The 15,032-nt window shown below is 49.3% G+C and overlaps 1 protein-coding gene across 6 annotated transcripts in view; it reads right to left on the reverse strand.

The window, feature by feature from the left end:
• The window catches only part of stxbp4 (syntaxin binding protein 4), a 181,516-nt gene that overhangs the window by 138,103 nt on the left and 28,381 nt on the right, over positions 1-15,032 (reverse strand). For all 6 annotated transcript variants that reach the window (XM_068058583.1, XM_068058580.1, XM_068058578.1 and 3 more), the window contains one exon: positions 558-643. In XM_068058583.1, the coding sequence (XP_067914684.1) occupies positions 558-643 (86 nt within the window). The remainder of the gene's footprint in view (positions 1-557; positions 644-15,032) is intronic.

A 15,032-nucleotide genomic window follows, 5' to 3' on the forward strand; every position in this document is an offset into this window, starting at 1 on the left:
CCACATTGCCACACTGATCTGGACCAGCTACCCTCTACATAACTACAATGATCTCAAATAGTTAGCTCCCTTACACATTACTACATTGTTCTAGAACATTCAGCAATGCTGCAAGTTATAACACTGATCTTGAATAGCCTCCTATTCTGGAGAACATTAAATGAAACTAGAACAATATCTGATCCTGTGTAGGACTGCACTAATCCAGAACATGCATGGTACATGCAAATAAATCTAGAAGATTGCAATATACTGGAAGTAACTAGTGGGCCCATTCTTTAAAGTCCTGATAGCACTCTGCTCTTACACCCTCAACTGCTTGCCTCTTGAATTTGCTGTCACTGTTCACTTTCACCGCTCTCTATACTCACCACCCTCTACTGTGCTGGATGTTACTTGAATCTTTCAGATTCTCTGCCCCGTGCCTCCACCCCTCCCCCCGTACTATTGAGCTATTTAAGATACATCAAAGAGGATTTTCAAACTATGATGGATGGATCTATTGCACCTTCCCTCAATCAGATCCCTCGCTTATTTATTGCCCCCAGGACTCTCACCAGCCGCGTGGGGAGTAGGTGAACTGCATGCTGATCCAGCATTACTGTGGGATCCGTACTTCTCCATAAGTTCCGCAAACTCCTTCCTGAAGGAACAAGACAGAAATCACAGCTGAATATATTTGCTTTATTCCCCCCCCCCCCCACAACACCACCCCCCCCCACGCTGCACCACCTCAAACTTGCCAAGAAATCTGATTACTTTCCCATTTTTATTTTCGTTTAGCACCACTCAGCTCCAATCTGAGAGGACAGACCAGGATTTCTTGTCACCCGCCAATAAGCCTGCATTCAATTGGCCCCATGCTTGATCCCTTGACGGCTCTCCTGGTAGCTACCCAAACAGCGAATGAATTCTAACCACAGGTCATTGACCTGAAATAGTAACTCTGTTTCCCTTTCCATAACTGCTGAGTGTCTCCAGTAATTTCAGGTTTTATTATAGCCACTTTTCACGCATGAGTACCTCCACAACAGTCCACCATGAAGGGGACCACAGCCCAGCTTGATCCTGACATTCCACATGCATAGTTCACAGCGGGTGTTGTGACTGCAATGAGCAGCAGGAATCCTGGCTGACTCCTCTCCTCCCTAACCCAGGCCCAATGCAGAGGTCCAGACTCTACTCCGGGTGAGACCTGGGTTGAATTTGTGGCTTTTCTGGCTGAGTACAACACCATACGGTGTATTTATAAGCTAATCATCAAGGGGAACTGCCTTAGAGTCGTCATGCTAGCATCAGCAAGACCAGGAATAGCTGCTGAAAGGGTTAAGAGTTAACATGCTTTGGACAGATTTGCAAAGCTATATCAAAAGGCATACAACCCATTAAATTAATTTCTCTTTGCTTTTGATTCTCCGTTTTCCATTTTAATCCCATAAATCAAGAAATAATCTGTTCCTACAACTGTAGGGCAATGAATAAAGGGCTGTAGCGCAATGAGTACAGTAAAGGGTGACAGGGCAATGAATAAATGGCTGTAGGGCAAAGAGTAGAGTAAGGGGCTGTAGGGCAATGAATAAAGGGCTGTAGGGTAATGAGTAAAGGGCTGTAGGGCAATGAGTAAAGGGCTGCAGGGCAATGAGTAAAGGCCTGCAGGGTAATGAGTAAAGGCCTGCAGGGTAATGAGTAAAGGGCTGCAGGGCAATGAGTAAAGGGCTGCAGGGCAATGAGTAGATTAAAGGGCTGCAGGGCAATGAGTAGATTGTAGGGCTGCAGGGCAATGAGTAGATTGAAGGGCTGCAGGGCAATGAGTAGATTGAAGGGCTGCAGGGCAATGAGTAGATTGTTGGGCTGCAGGGCAATGAGTAGATTGTAGGGCTGCAGGGCAATGAGTAGATTGTAGGGCTGCAGGGCAATGAGTAGATTAAAAGGCTGCCGGGCAATGAGTAGATTGAAGGGCTGTAGGGCAATGAGTAGATTGAAGGGCTGCAGGGCAATGAGTAGATTAAAAGGCTGCCGGGCAATGAGTAGATTGAAGGGCTGTAGGGCAATGAGTAGATTGAAGGGCTGCAGGGCAATGAGTAGATTGAAGGGCAATGAGTAGATTGAAGGGCTGTCAGGCAATGAGTTGATTGCAGGGCAATGAGTAGATTGAAGGGCTGCAGGGCAATGAGTAGATTGAAGGGCTGCAGGGCAATGAGTAGATTGAAGGGCTGCAGGGCAATGAGTAGATTGAAGGGCTGCAGGGCAATGAGTAGATTGAAGGGCAATGAGTAGATTGAAGGGCTGTCAGGCAATGAGTTGATTGCAGGGCAATGAGTAGATTGAAGGGCTGCAGGGCAATGAGTAGATTGAAGGGCTGCAGGGCAATGAGTAGATTGAAGGGCTGCAGGGCAATGAGTAGAGGAAAGGGCTGTAGAGTAAAGGGCTGCAGGGCAATGAGTAGATTGAAGGGCTGTCAGGCAATGAGTTGATTGCAGGGCAATGAGTAGATTGAAGGGCTGCAGGGCAATGAGTAGATTGAAGGGCTGCAGGGCAATGAGTAGATTGAAGGGCTGCAGGGCAATGAGTAGAGGAAAGGGCTGTAGAGTAAAGGGCTGCAGGGCAATGTGTGGATTGAAGGGCTGTTGGGCAATGAGTAGATTGAAGGGCTGCACAGCAATGAGTAGATTGAAGGGCTGCAGGGCAATGTGTAGATTGAAGGGCTGCAGGGCAATGAGTAGATTGAAGGGCTGCAGGGCAATGTGTAGATTGAAGGGCTGCAGGGCAATGTGTAGATTGAAGGGCTGCAGGGCAATGTGTAGATTGAAGGGCTGTCGGGCAATGAGTAGATTGAAGGGCTGTCGGGCAATGAGTAGCTTGAAGGGCTGCAGGGCAATGAGTAGATTGATGGGCTGCAGGGCAATGAGTAGATTGAAGGGCTGTCGGGCAATGAGTGGATTGAAGGGCTGCACGGCAATGAGTAGATTGCAGGACAATGAGTAGATTGAAGGGCTGCAGGGCAATGAGTTGATTGAAGGGCTGCAGGGCAATGAGTAGATTGAAGGGCTGCAGGGCAATGAGTTGATTGAAGGGCTGCAGGGCAATGAGTAGATTGAAGGGCTGCAGGGCAATGAGTAGATTGATGGGCTGCAGGGCAATGAGTAGATTGAAGGGCTGCAGGGCAATGAGTAGATTGAAGGGCTGTCGGGCAATGAGTTGATTGCAGGGCAATGAGTAGATTGAAGGGCTGCAGGGCAATGAGTAGATTGAAGGGCTGCAGGGCAATGAGTTGATTGAAGGGCTGCAGGGCAATGAGTAGATTGAAGGGCTGTCGGGCAATGAGTGGATTGAAGGGCTGTCAGGCAATGAGTTGATTGCAGGGCAATGAGTAGATTGAAGGGCTGCAGGGCAATGAGTAGATTGAAGGGCTGCAGGGCAATGAGTAGATTGAAGGGCTGTTGGGCAATGAGTAGATTGAAGGGCTGCAGGGCAATGAGTAGATTGAAGGGCTGCAGGGCAATGAGTAGAGGAAAGGGCTGTAGAGTAAAGGGCTGTAGGGTAAAGGGCATATATTCTCCAATCACTTTCAGGGTAACAGGATCACTGGCCAGGTGGATATCTAACACATGGCCAGATGGACCAGTTCCCTTGCTATTTGCTCAGTGCACTGAACTGTAATTGATCAAACATTTTCCCATTCACTCTCATTATAAAGAATCCGAAGGAACCAAATCCCTAGCCATTCACTCCCATCGTACAGATTCCAATGGACCAACCTCCTTCTCATTCACTCCCTTTTTTCATAGTTACCTCACCCAAGTGGCCATTCTTCATGTTTGAGGCAGGGCAAAAATAGCACAAGAAATTCAACTGTGCAGGGCATCAGAACCATGGGCAATCCTGTATTTACTTGGCATCCACACCTTGCACATCACTGAAACAGGAATCCTGGCTGATGGGACAGTGTAGAGGAAGCTTTACTCTGTATCTAACTCTGCATTGTACCTGTCCTGGGAGTGTTTGATGGGGACAGTGTGGAGGGAGCTTTACTCTGTATCTAACTCTGCCTTGTACCTGTCCTGGGAGTGTTTGATGGGGACAGTGTAGAGGGAGCTTTACTCTGTATCTAACTCTGCATTGTACCTGTCCTGGGAGTGTTTGATGGGGACAGTGTAGAGGGAGCTTTACTCTGTATCTAACCCTGCATGGTACCTGTCCTGGGAGTGTTTGATAGGGACAGTGTAGAGGGAGCTTTACTCTGTATCTAACCCATACCAAACACGAGCTGAGAATTTTTAATGGGAAAATGTGAATGAAGCCTTATACTGAACCTTGCACGTGTTATGCCTGACTCTGCGAAACATACTCAAACTGAAGACATTGATAAAAGTATTAATGATGTCAAGCATACAGTAGGTCCCATCAAGACGTATCTTCTGTGCTGAAATGACTCTATGACATTTTGTTTGCCTGAAGATTGAAAGTCACAGAACCAGTACAAATAAAATGCAAAAGAACAGCAAATTTGAATCAAACATAAAATACTTGAAACAGTCAGCAGGTTAGTCAGCCTCTGTGAAGTGAAACAGAGCACCCTTCATCAGTTCATTACCTTGTCTGCTCTCTCCACAGACACTGACTGGCCTGCTACCAGTTTCCAGCATTTTCTGTGTTTGTAGCAAAGTAATCACATCTTGAATGGAAACTGCAAAGGCTATGAGCTCTATCAACATTCCAGCAATAGTACTGAAGACTGGTACTTCAGAACTAGCCGCGCCATTAGCCACAAGCTGTTCCAGTACAGCTACAACACTGACATCTACCTGGCAATGCGGAAAATTGCCCAGGTATGTCCTGCACACAAAGAGCAGGACAAATCTGACCTGGCCAATTATCGCCCTATCAGTCTACTTCCGATCGTCAGTAAAGTGATGAAAGAAGTCGTCAACAGTGCTATTAAGCGGCACTTGCACAGCAATAACCTGCTCACTGATGCTCAGTTTGGGTTCCACCAGGGCCACTCAGCTCCTGACCTCATCACAGCCTTGGTTCAAACATGGACAAAAGAGCTTAATTCCAGAGGTGAGGTGAGAGTGACTGCCCTTGACATCAAGGCAGCATTTGATCGAGTATGGCAGCAAGGGGTCCTAGCAAAACTGGAGTCAATGGGAATCGGGGGAAAACTCTCCGCCGGCTGGAGTCATACCTAGCACAAAGGAAGATGGTTGTGGTTGTTGGAGGTCAATCATCTCAGTCCCAGGACATCACTGCAGGAGTTCCTCAGGGTAGTGTCCTAGACCCAACCATCTTCAGCTGCTTCATCAATGACCCTCCTTCAATCATAAGGTCAGAAGTGGGATGTTCACTGATGATTGCACAATGTTCAGCACCATTCCCAACTCCTCAGATACTGTGCAGAAATGCAGCAAGACGTGGACAATATCCAGGCTTGGGCTGATAAGTGTCAAGTAAAATTCGCGCCACACAAGAGAGAATTTAACGATCTCCCCTTGACGTTCAATGGCATTACCATCGCTGAATCCCCTATCCCACTGACCAGAAACTGAACTGGACGAGCCACATAAATACTGTGGCTACAAGAGCAGGTCAGAGGTTGGGAATTCTGCGGCGAGTAACTCACCTCCTGACTCCCCAAAGCCTTGTGCCATCTACAAGGCACAAGTCAGGAGTGTGATGGAATACTCTCCACTTTCCTGGATGGGTGCAGCTCCAACAAATTCACGAAGCTCAACACCCGCTTGAGTGGCACCCCATCCACCACCTTCAACACTCACTCCCTGCACCACCGACGCACAGTGGCAGCAGTGTGTACCATCTACAAGATGCACTGCAGCAACGCACCAAAGTTCCTTCCACAGCACCTTTCAAACACGTGATCTCTACCACCTAGACACGTAGAAGGCCAAGGCCACCACCTGCAAGTTCCCCTCCAAGTCACACACCATCCTGACTTGGAACTATAATCGCTGTTCCTTCACTGTCGCTGAATCCAAGTCCTGGAACTCCCTTCCTAACAGCACTGTGGGTGTACCTACCCCACATGGACTGCAGTGGTTCAAGAAGACAGCTCACCACTGCCTTCTCAAGGGCAGTTAGGGATGGGCAATAAATGCTGGCCGAGCCTGCGACGCCCACATACCCCGAATGAATATTAAAAAAGGTTCTGATCTCCAGCATCAATTCTCGCCCCTCGATCAGCACCGAACCCTCTGAACACACCGACTGAAGCAGCCCCACCTGCTTACGAATTTGATAAGTTTTTGATGAGAGCTTTAAAAACAGATTAAGTGAAGCTTAGCTCCACATATGCAGTATCACACTTTATTCCAACAGGCTTTCAAGTGGAACCAGAAATGTTTAAAGATGCCAGGGGTTTAAACCTAAGTCAATTTTATGATAATTTAATCAAATTATAATTAAACCAAAGATATTGACAACTCACTACGCAACAGCAACAACACCTTGCATTTATATAGCATCTTTAACCTAGCAAAAATGGGGCTTCAGAGAAACGTTAAACAGAATTTGACTCCGAGCTACATAAAGTGATATTAAGGCAGGTGACCAAAAGCTTGGTCAAAGAGGTAGGATTTTAATTCAGGCCCTAAAAGGAGGAGAGAGTGGTGGAGAGGTTTGGGGAGGGAATTCCAGAACTTAGGGCCCTGGCAGCTGAAGGCACTGTTACCAATGGGGGAGCAATGGAAACTGGGGTCGGACAAGAGGCCACAATAGCAGGAGCGCAGAGATCTGAGTTTAAATGCAGACACTCACTGGTCATTGTGTCCAGTGTCCTTAAACTGCCTTTTAATCCCATTTCTCGAGTGACTGCATGAGATAAATCTGCCTTTCCCTGTTAATGCAGGGCTATTAGGGATCAGCGTTCACATAAGCCAATCAAGATGTTGGCTTGATTAAACATTAGGATTGGGCTCCCAGAGTTGATCAGTGTTTTGCCGGGTGACGGAGAGACATAGCCTGGAAATTGAGGACAGCTGTGGGAGAAACAGACGCTGGTCACTGTGCTACATATGTTGGGTGCTGTTTATTAAAGCTTGGCCATGAATGCTATGTGTCAACCTCAGTGTCTGAAATTATATCTACTTCCAAGTTTAAAACTGACAAATCACACCAAAACACTTCTTATTCCAATAACACAGCAACTGATTCGCAGAACCCCGTAATAATATGTCACTGCCAGGCACAGCATGCTATTCAATTAATTTGTTTTTATTCATTCAAGGGATGTGGATGTCGCTGGCTTTCTTCTTTTGGGCCTCCTTATCTCGAGAGATAATGGGTAAGCGCCTGGAGGTGGTCAGTGGTTTGTGAAGCAGCGCCGGGAGTGGCTATAAAGGCCAATTCTAGAGTGACAGGCTCTTCCACAGGTGCTGCAGAGAAATTTGTTTGTTGGGGCTGTTACACAGTTGGCTCTCCCCTTGCGCCTCTGTCTTTTTTCCTGCCAACTACTAAGTCTCTTCGACTCGCCACATTTTAGCCCTGTCTTTATGGCTGTCCGCCAGCTCTGGCGAATGCTGGCAACTGACTCCCACGACTTGTGATCAATGTCACAGGATTTCATGTCGCGTTTGCAGACGTCTTTAAAGCGGAGACGTGGACGGCTGGTGGGTCTGATACCAGTGGCGAACTCGCTGTACAATGTGTCTTTGGGGATCCTGCCATCTTCCATGCGGCTCACATGGCCAAGCCATCTCAAGCGCTGCTGACTCAGTAGTGTGTACAAGCTGGGGATGTTGGCCGCCTCGAGGACTTCTGTGTTGGAGATACGGTCCTGCCACCTGATGCCAAGTATTCTCCGGAGGCAGCGAAGATGGAATGAATTGAGACGTCGCTCTTGGCTGGCATACGTTGTCCAGGCATCGCTGCCATAGAGCAAGGTACTGAGGACACAGGCCTGATACACTCGGACTTTTGTGTTCCGTGTCAGTGCGCCATTTTCCCACACTCTCTTGGCCAGTCTGGACATAGCAGTGGAAGCCTTTCCCATGCGCTTGTTGATTTCTGCATCTAGAGACAGGTTACTGGTGATAGTTGAGCCTAGGTAGGTGAACTCTTGACCCACTTCCAGAGCGTGGTCGCCAATATTGATGGATGGAGCATTTCTGACGTCCTGTCCCATGATGTTCGTTTTCTTGAAGCTGATGGTTAGGCCAAATTCATTGCAGGCAGCCGCAAACCTGTCGATGAGACTCTGCAGGCACTCTTCAGTGTGAGATGTTAAAGCAGCATTGTCAGCAAAGAGGAGTTCTCTGATGAGGACTTTCCGTACTTTGGACTTCGCTCTTAGACGGGCAAGGTTGAACAACCTGCCCCCTGATCTTGTGTAGAGGAAAGTTCCTTCTTCAGAGGACTTGAACGCATGTGAAAGCAGCAGGGAGAAGAAAATCCCAAAAAGTGTGGGTGCGAGAACACAGCCCTGTTTCACGCCACTCAGGATAGGAAAGGGCTCTGATGAGGAGCCACCATGTTGAATTGTGCCTTTCATATTGTCATGGAATGAGGTGATGATACTTAGTAGCTCTGGTGGACATCCGATCTTTTCTAGTAGTCTGAAGAGACCACGTCTGCTGACGAGGTCAAAGGCTTTGGTGAGATCAATGAAAGCAATGTAGAGGGGCATCTGTTGTTCACGGCATTTCTCCTGTATCTGACGAAGTGAGAACAGCATGTCAACGGTTGATCTCTCTGCACGAAAGCCACACTGTGCCTCAGGGTAGACGCGCTCGGCCAGCTTCTGGAGCCTGTTCAGCGCGACTCGAGATAAGACTTTCCCCACTATGCTGAGCATGGAGATTCCACAGTAGTTGTTGCAGTCACCGCGGTCACCTTTGTTTTTATAGAGGGTGATGATATTGGCATCGCGCATGTCCTGGGGTACTGCTCCCTCGTCCCAGCACAGGCAAAGCAGTTCATGTAGTGCTGAGAGTATAGCAGGCTTGGCACTCTTGATTATTTCAGGGGTAATGCTGTCCTTCCCATGGGCTTTTCCGCTGGCTAGAGAATCAATGGCATCACTGAGTTCCGATTTGGTTGGCTGTATGTCCAGCTCATCCATGACTGGTAGAGGCTGGGCTGCATTGAGGGCAGTCTCAGTGACAGCATTCTCCTGGAGTACTGTTCTAGGTAGTGCTCAACCCAGCGGTCCATTTGTTTGCGTTGGTCAGTGATTATGTCCCCTGATTTAGATTTGAGGGGGGCGATCTTCTTGATGGTTGGCCCAAGAGCTCTCTTGATGCCATCATACATTCCTCTGATGTTTCCGGTGTCTGAGGCCAGCTGAATAGACTGCATAGGTGTTGCCAGTATTCGTTTGCGCAGCGCCTGGCAGTTCTTTGTGCAGTGCTTCCGGCTGCTTTAAGTGCTGTGGATGTTAAATCGCTGGGGGCTTTCTTGTAGTTCAACTGTGCAATGTGCTTAGCGGCTATGACAGGTTCCAGCTCTTCATTATGAGATTGAAACCAGTCTGCATTTCTCTTCGCACTTTTGCCGTAGGTGGTCAAAGCTGACTCATAGATGGCGTCTCTGATGTGGGCCCACTTGGTCTCAGCATCCCCTGTGGGAGTGTTTTGAAGGGCTGTTACAAGTAAATTTAGAAATTTTTGTAACAGCTGTGGGTGAGACATTCTGCTCGTGTTGATGCGCGGGTGGCCCTACTGCTTGGAATGATGCAACTTCTTTGGTCTGAGTCTAATCTTGCTGCACACCAGGGAGTGGTTGGTGTCTCAGTCCGCACTGTGGAAGCTGCGTGTGATTTGAACACTGTTTAAGGCGGCTCGCCTTGTGACAATGAGGTCTAGCTGGTGCCAACGACGTGATCTTGGGTGCCTCCATGAAACCTGGTGACAGGGTTTAGTGTGAAAGAACGAGTTGGTGATGCAGAGGTTATGATAGGTACACAACTCAAGCAGTCTCTGCCCGTTCTCATTCATCTTTCCAACGCCATAGCGCCCAAGGCAGGAGGGCCATGAGTCATGGTCTGCCCCAACCCTGGCATTAAAGTCCCCTCGCAGGAATAGGTGTTCGGTGTTGGGGATGCTGCTAATGATGTTATGGAGTTGCTCGTAGAACTGATCTTTAGCTTCAGGTGGGGAGCAGAGTGTTGGAGCATAGATGCTGAGTAGGTGTACTGGACCAGAGGTGGTGAGCAGTCAGATGGACAGTATGCGTTCCGAGCCATTTGAGGGAGGCTCTATCATGCTGAGCAGGGAGTTTCTGATGGTGAAGCCCACTCCATGCTGTCTTGGTTCTTCAGGATCCCTGCCCTGCCAGAAGAAGGTGTAGTCTTGCTCTGCTAGAGATCCACTCGCGGGGAGGCAAGTCTCCTGAAGTGCTGCAATGTCTACATTGAGTCTACTGAGCTCGTTGTTAATGATGGCGGTCTTCCGAGAATCGTTGATTTGTGTAAGGTCTTCCGACAGGCCAGAACACATAGTTCTGACGTTCCAGCTTGCAAAGCGAAGGGCTGGTACCTTCTTTCCTTTTTTCGTGTTGTTTGGTGCGGTGTATCAGTCCACCTTTCGGGCAATGACGCTGAGCTCCAAGCACCCATTGAAGCAGGTAGACTGTGGCGGGACAGAACCTTATTGACCGGGGGCTGCCCGGTTTGAGGCGGGCGGTAGCTGTCCAGTGAGGTGCAATGACCTCTCCCACCGACAAAGGCAACCCGTGGCGCCCAGTTTCTACGCCAATTTATCTGGACTTATAACCTGTAACTGCTGCCTTCCGTGTTGTTTCAGTCGCTGTGAGGCAACTATGGAGTGACCTCTCCATGGCGCATGCCTGGGCGAATTTATGGAGGTTGAGAGTTGCCCAATCATCAAAACCCCCCTCTCGACCTTTCTGGTGGGGTCCAAAGGAGCACAGGGCACGTCGTTTGGCACCGGTATGGCTGCAGGAACTGCTGGAAATATGCCAAAGGTGACACATGACCGCCTACGGGGTTCCGCTCCGGATTATCTGTTAGGGTTTACTCCCTCAGCCTTGGTCTCTCCCGAGACGCCCACAAGGCAGTGGGGTTGTTGGGGCCCCTACACAGGTGTAGGATGGTGCCGGTGGGAGGAGGGGATGTGAGGGGGAGGGGTAGAGGGAGGGGGGTGCGAGGGGGAGCTGGGAAGGGGGCTGTAAGGGGGTGGGGGAAGATGGTGCGAGGGGGGGAAGATGGTGCGAGGGGGGGGAAGATGGTGCGAGGGGGGGGAAGATGGTGCGAGGGGGGGGGCGGGCTGGGACGGGGTTGTGAGGGGGTGAGCTGAGAGGGTGGAACAGGGAAGGGGACGGGGGGTGGAAGGGGGGAAAGGGGAGGGGGGGGAAAGCGGGTGCAGGTAATAAGCCATTTCCTCAGTGCCCACCATCAACGTCCGGAAAGCTCATCCACGTCCTTCAGGAGGTGAAGCATCTTTTGGCAGACTTACAGAGGTGATTACATTCACTAAGGGTTTTTTTTCCAGTGGTTTAAATAAAGGCATGCAGCATTTCCGACAGTGCGCTGTAGATGCTCTCCGAGCCATCTCCCGCGGGCGCTTTGAAGTTGCGGCCGGGGGAGCCGTTCGTGGATTTTTTGGGTGATCGGGGCACCTTTTCACAGGACCTCTCTCGGGTCCCGCAGCTCCTTCTTCACCTCAATGGACTTACCGCATGCCGTGGCTGCAGACACTCTGGACTGTGAAGACAGCAGGATCGGAGATTGAAGTATCGGCAGCTGTGCTCGTCAGTTTCATCCGGATCAATTTCATTGAGAAAACAAAGAGCAGGTGTGGCTGGGGGAGGGCAGTGGGCCCAGGTAACATAAACTAAACTAACTGTTAGCTTTTAGTTAGGGCTAAAATGAACTGATTTAAAGAGCCAGGGGAGTTTAAACAGTTTAAGAGGGTAGATTGGGGGAGAAAACATTAGGAATGGGAGCAGATGGCCATGTATAGAGTTGAACAGTAAGGGAGCTTCCTAGGGAGCTTACAGCCCAGGAGCCATCTTGAGACAGCATTTATTGTCCATCCTTAATTGCCCTTGAGAAGGTGGTGGTGAGCTGCCTTCTTGAACCGCTGCAGTCCATGTAGGGTAGGTACACCCACAGTGCTGTTAGGAAGGGAGTTACACGATTTTGACCCAGCGACAGTGAAGGTCCAGCGATATAGTTCCAAGTCAGGATGGTGTGTGACTTGGAGGGGAACTTGCAGGTGGTGGTGTTCCCATGCATTTGCTGCCCTTGTCCTTCTAGTTGGTAGAGGTCACGGGTTTGGAAGGTGCTGTCTACGGAGCCTTGGTGCATTTCTGCAGTGCATCTTGTAGATGGTACACTCTGCTGCCGCTGTGCGTCGGTGGTGGAGGGAGTGAATGTTTGTGGGTGGGGTGCCAATCAGGCGGGCTGCTTTGTCCTGGATGGTGTCGAGCTTCTTGAGTGTTGTTGGAGCTGCAAGCATCCAGGCAAGTGGAGAGACGAAGTCATGTCTTCACATTGAGGATACCCTCCATTGTGTCGTGTGGCACTACCACCGCGCTAAATGGGATAGATTTCAAACAGATCTAGCAATGCAAAACTGGGCATCCACGAGGTGCTGTGGGCCATCAGCAGCAGTAGAATTGTATTCAACCACAATCATAACCCTCATGGCCTGGTATATCCCCCACCCTACTATTACCATCAAGCCGGGGAACCAACCCCGGTTCAATGAAGAGTGCAGAGGGCATGCTAGGCGCAGCACCAGGTATACCTAAAAATGAGGCATCAGCCCGGTGAAGCTACAACACAGGAATACATACATTCCAAACAACAGACACAGAATGCGATAAGACATGGCTAAACGATCCCATTACCAACGGATTAGATCTAAGATCTGCAGTTCTGCCACATCCAGTTGTCAATAGTGGTGGACAATTAAATAGCTAACAGGAGGTGGAGGCTCCACAAGTATCCTCACCCTCAACGATGGGGGGAGCCCAGCACATCAGTGCAAAAGATAAGGCTGAAGCATCTGCATCCATCTTCAGCCAGAAGTGCTAAGTGGATGATCCATCTCGGCCTCCTCCTGAGGTCCCCAACATTACAGATGCCAGTCTTCAGCCAACCCGATTCACTCCAAGTGATATCAAGAAATGACTGAGGACACTGGATGCCACAAAGGTTATGGGCCCTGACAACATTCCGGCTATGGTACTGAAGACCTGTGCTCCAGAACTGGCTGCACCACTCGCCAAGCTGTTCCAGTACAGCTGCAACACTGGCATCTACCCGGCAATGTGGAAAACTGCTCAGGTATGTCCTGTACACAAAAATCAGGTAAAATCGAAGCTGGACAATTATCACCCTATCAGTCTACTCTCGATCATCGGTAAAATGATGGAAGGGGTTGTCAACAGAGCTATCAAGCGGCACTTGCTTAGCAATAACCTGCTCACTAATGCTCAGTTTGGGTTCCGCCAGGGCCGCTCATCTCCTGACCTCATTACAGCCGTGGTCCAAACATGGACAAAAGAGCTGAACTCCAGAGGTGAGGTGAGAGTGACTGCACTTGAGATCAAGGCAGCATTTGATCAAGTGTGGTGTCAAGGAGCCCTAGCAAACCTGGAGTCAATGGGAATCAGGGGGAAAACCCTCACTCGTTGGAGTCATACCAAGCACTGAGGAAGATGGTTGTGGTTGTTGGAGGTCAATCATCTCAGTCCCAGGACATCACTGCAGGCATTCCTCAGGGTAATGTCCTAGGCCCAACCATCTTTAGCTGCTTCATCAATGACCTTCCCTCCATCATAAGGTCAAAACCGGGGATGTTCGCTGATGATTGCACAATGTTCAGCACCACTGGCAACTCCTCAGATACTGAAGCAGTCCATGCCCATATGCAGCAAGACCTGGACAATATCCAGGCTTGGGCTGATAAGTGGCAAGTAACATTTGTGCCACACAAGTGCCAGGCAATGACCCTCTCCAACAAGAGTGAATTCAACTATCTCCCCTTGATGTTCAATGGTATTACCATTGCTGAATCCCCCACTATCAACATCCTGCGGGTTAGCATTGACCAGAAGCTGAACTGGACCAGACACATAAATGCTTTGGTTACAAGAGCAGGTCAGAGGCTCGGAATTCTGTGGGGAATAACTCACCTCCTGTCTCCCCAAAGACTGTCCGCCATCTAAAAGGGACAAGTCAGGAGTGTGATGGAATACTCTCCACTTGCCTGGATGCGTGCAGCTCCAACAACACTCAAGAAGCTCAACACCACTCAGGACAAAGCAGCCCGCTTGACTGGCACCCCATTCACAGACATTCACTCCCTTCACCACCGATGCACAGTGGCAGCAGTGTGTATCATATACAAGATGCACTGCAGCAATGCACCAAGGCTCCTTCGACAGCACCTTCTAAACCCACAACCTCTACCACCTAGAAGGACAAGGGCAACAGATGCATGGGTACACCACCACCTGCGGGTTCTCCTCCAAGCCACACACCATCCTGACTTGGAACTATATGGCCGTTCCTTTACTGTTGCTGGGTCAAAATCCTGGAACTCCCTTCCTAACAGCACTGTTGGTGTACTTATACCCCAAGGACTGCTTCGATTCAAGAAGGCAGCTCACCACCACCTCCTCAAGGGCAATTAGGGATGGGCAATAAAAGCTGGCATAGTCAGCGATGCCCACATCCCACCAATGGATAACAAACTTACATGGAGAGACTACAGAGGGATCCGGGTGTCCTTGTAAATTAATCACAAAAAGGTAGCATGTAGGTACAACAACTAATTAGGAAGGCAAAAGGAATGTTGGCATTTATTGCAAGGGGGATGGAGTATAAAATTAGGGAAGCCTTGCTACAACTGTACAGGGTATTGGTGAGATTACATCGAGAGTACTGCGTACTGCTTTGGCCTTCTTACTTGAGGAAGGATGTAATGGCAAGGGAAGCAGTTCAGAGAAGGTTCATTAGGCTGCATCCTGGGATGAAGGGTTTGACTTAGGAGGAAAGGTTGAGCAGGTTGGGCCTATACTAATTGGAGTTGAGAAGAATGAGAGGT

This window comes from Heterodontus francisci, chromosome 26, assembly GCF_036365525.1.
Source record: "Heterodontus francisci isolate sHetFra1 chromosome 26, sHetFra1.hap1, whole genome shotgun sequence".
Lineage (NCBI taxonomy): Eukaryota > Metazoa > Chordata > Chondrichthyes > Heterodontiformes > Heterodontidae > Heterodontus > Heterodontus francisci.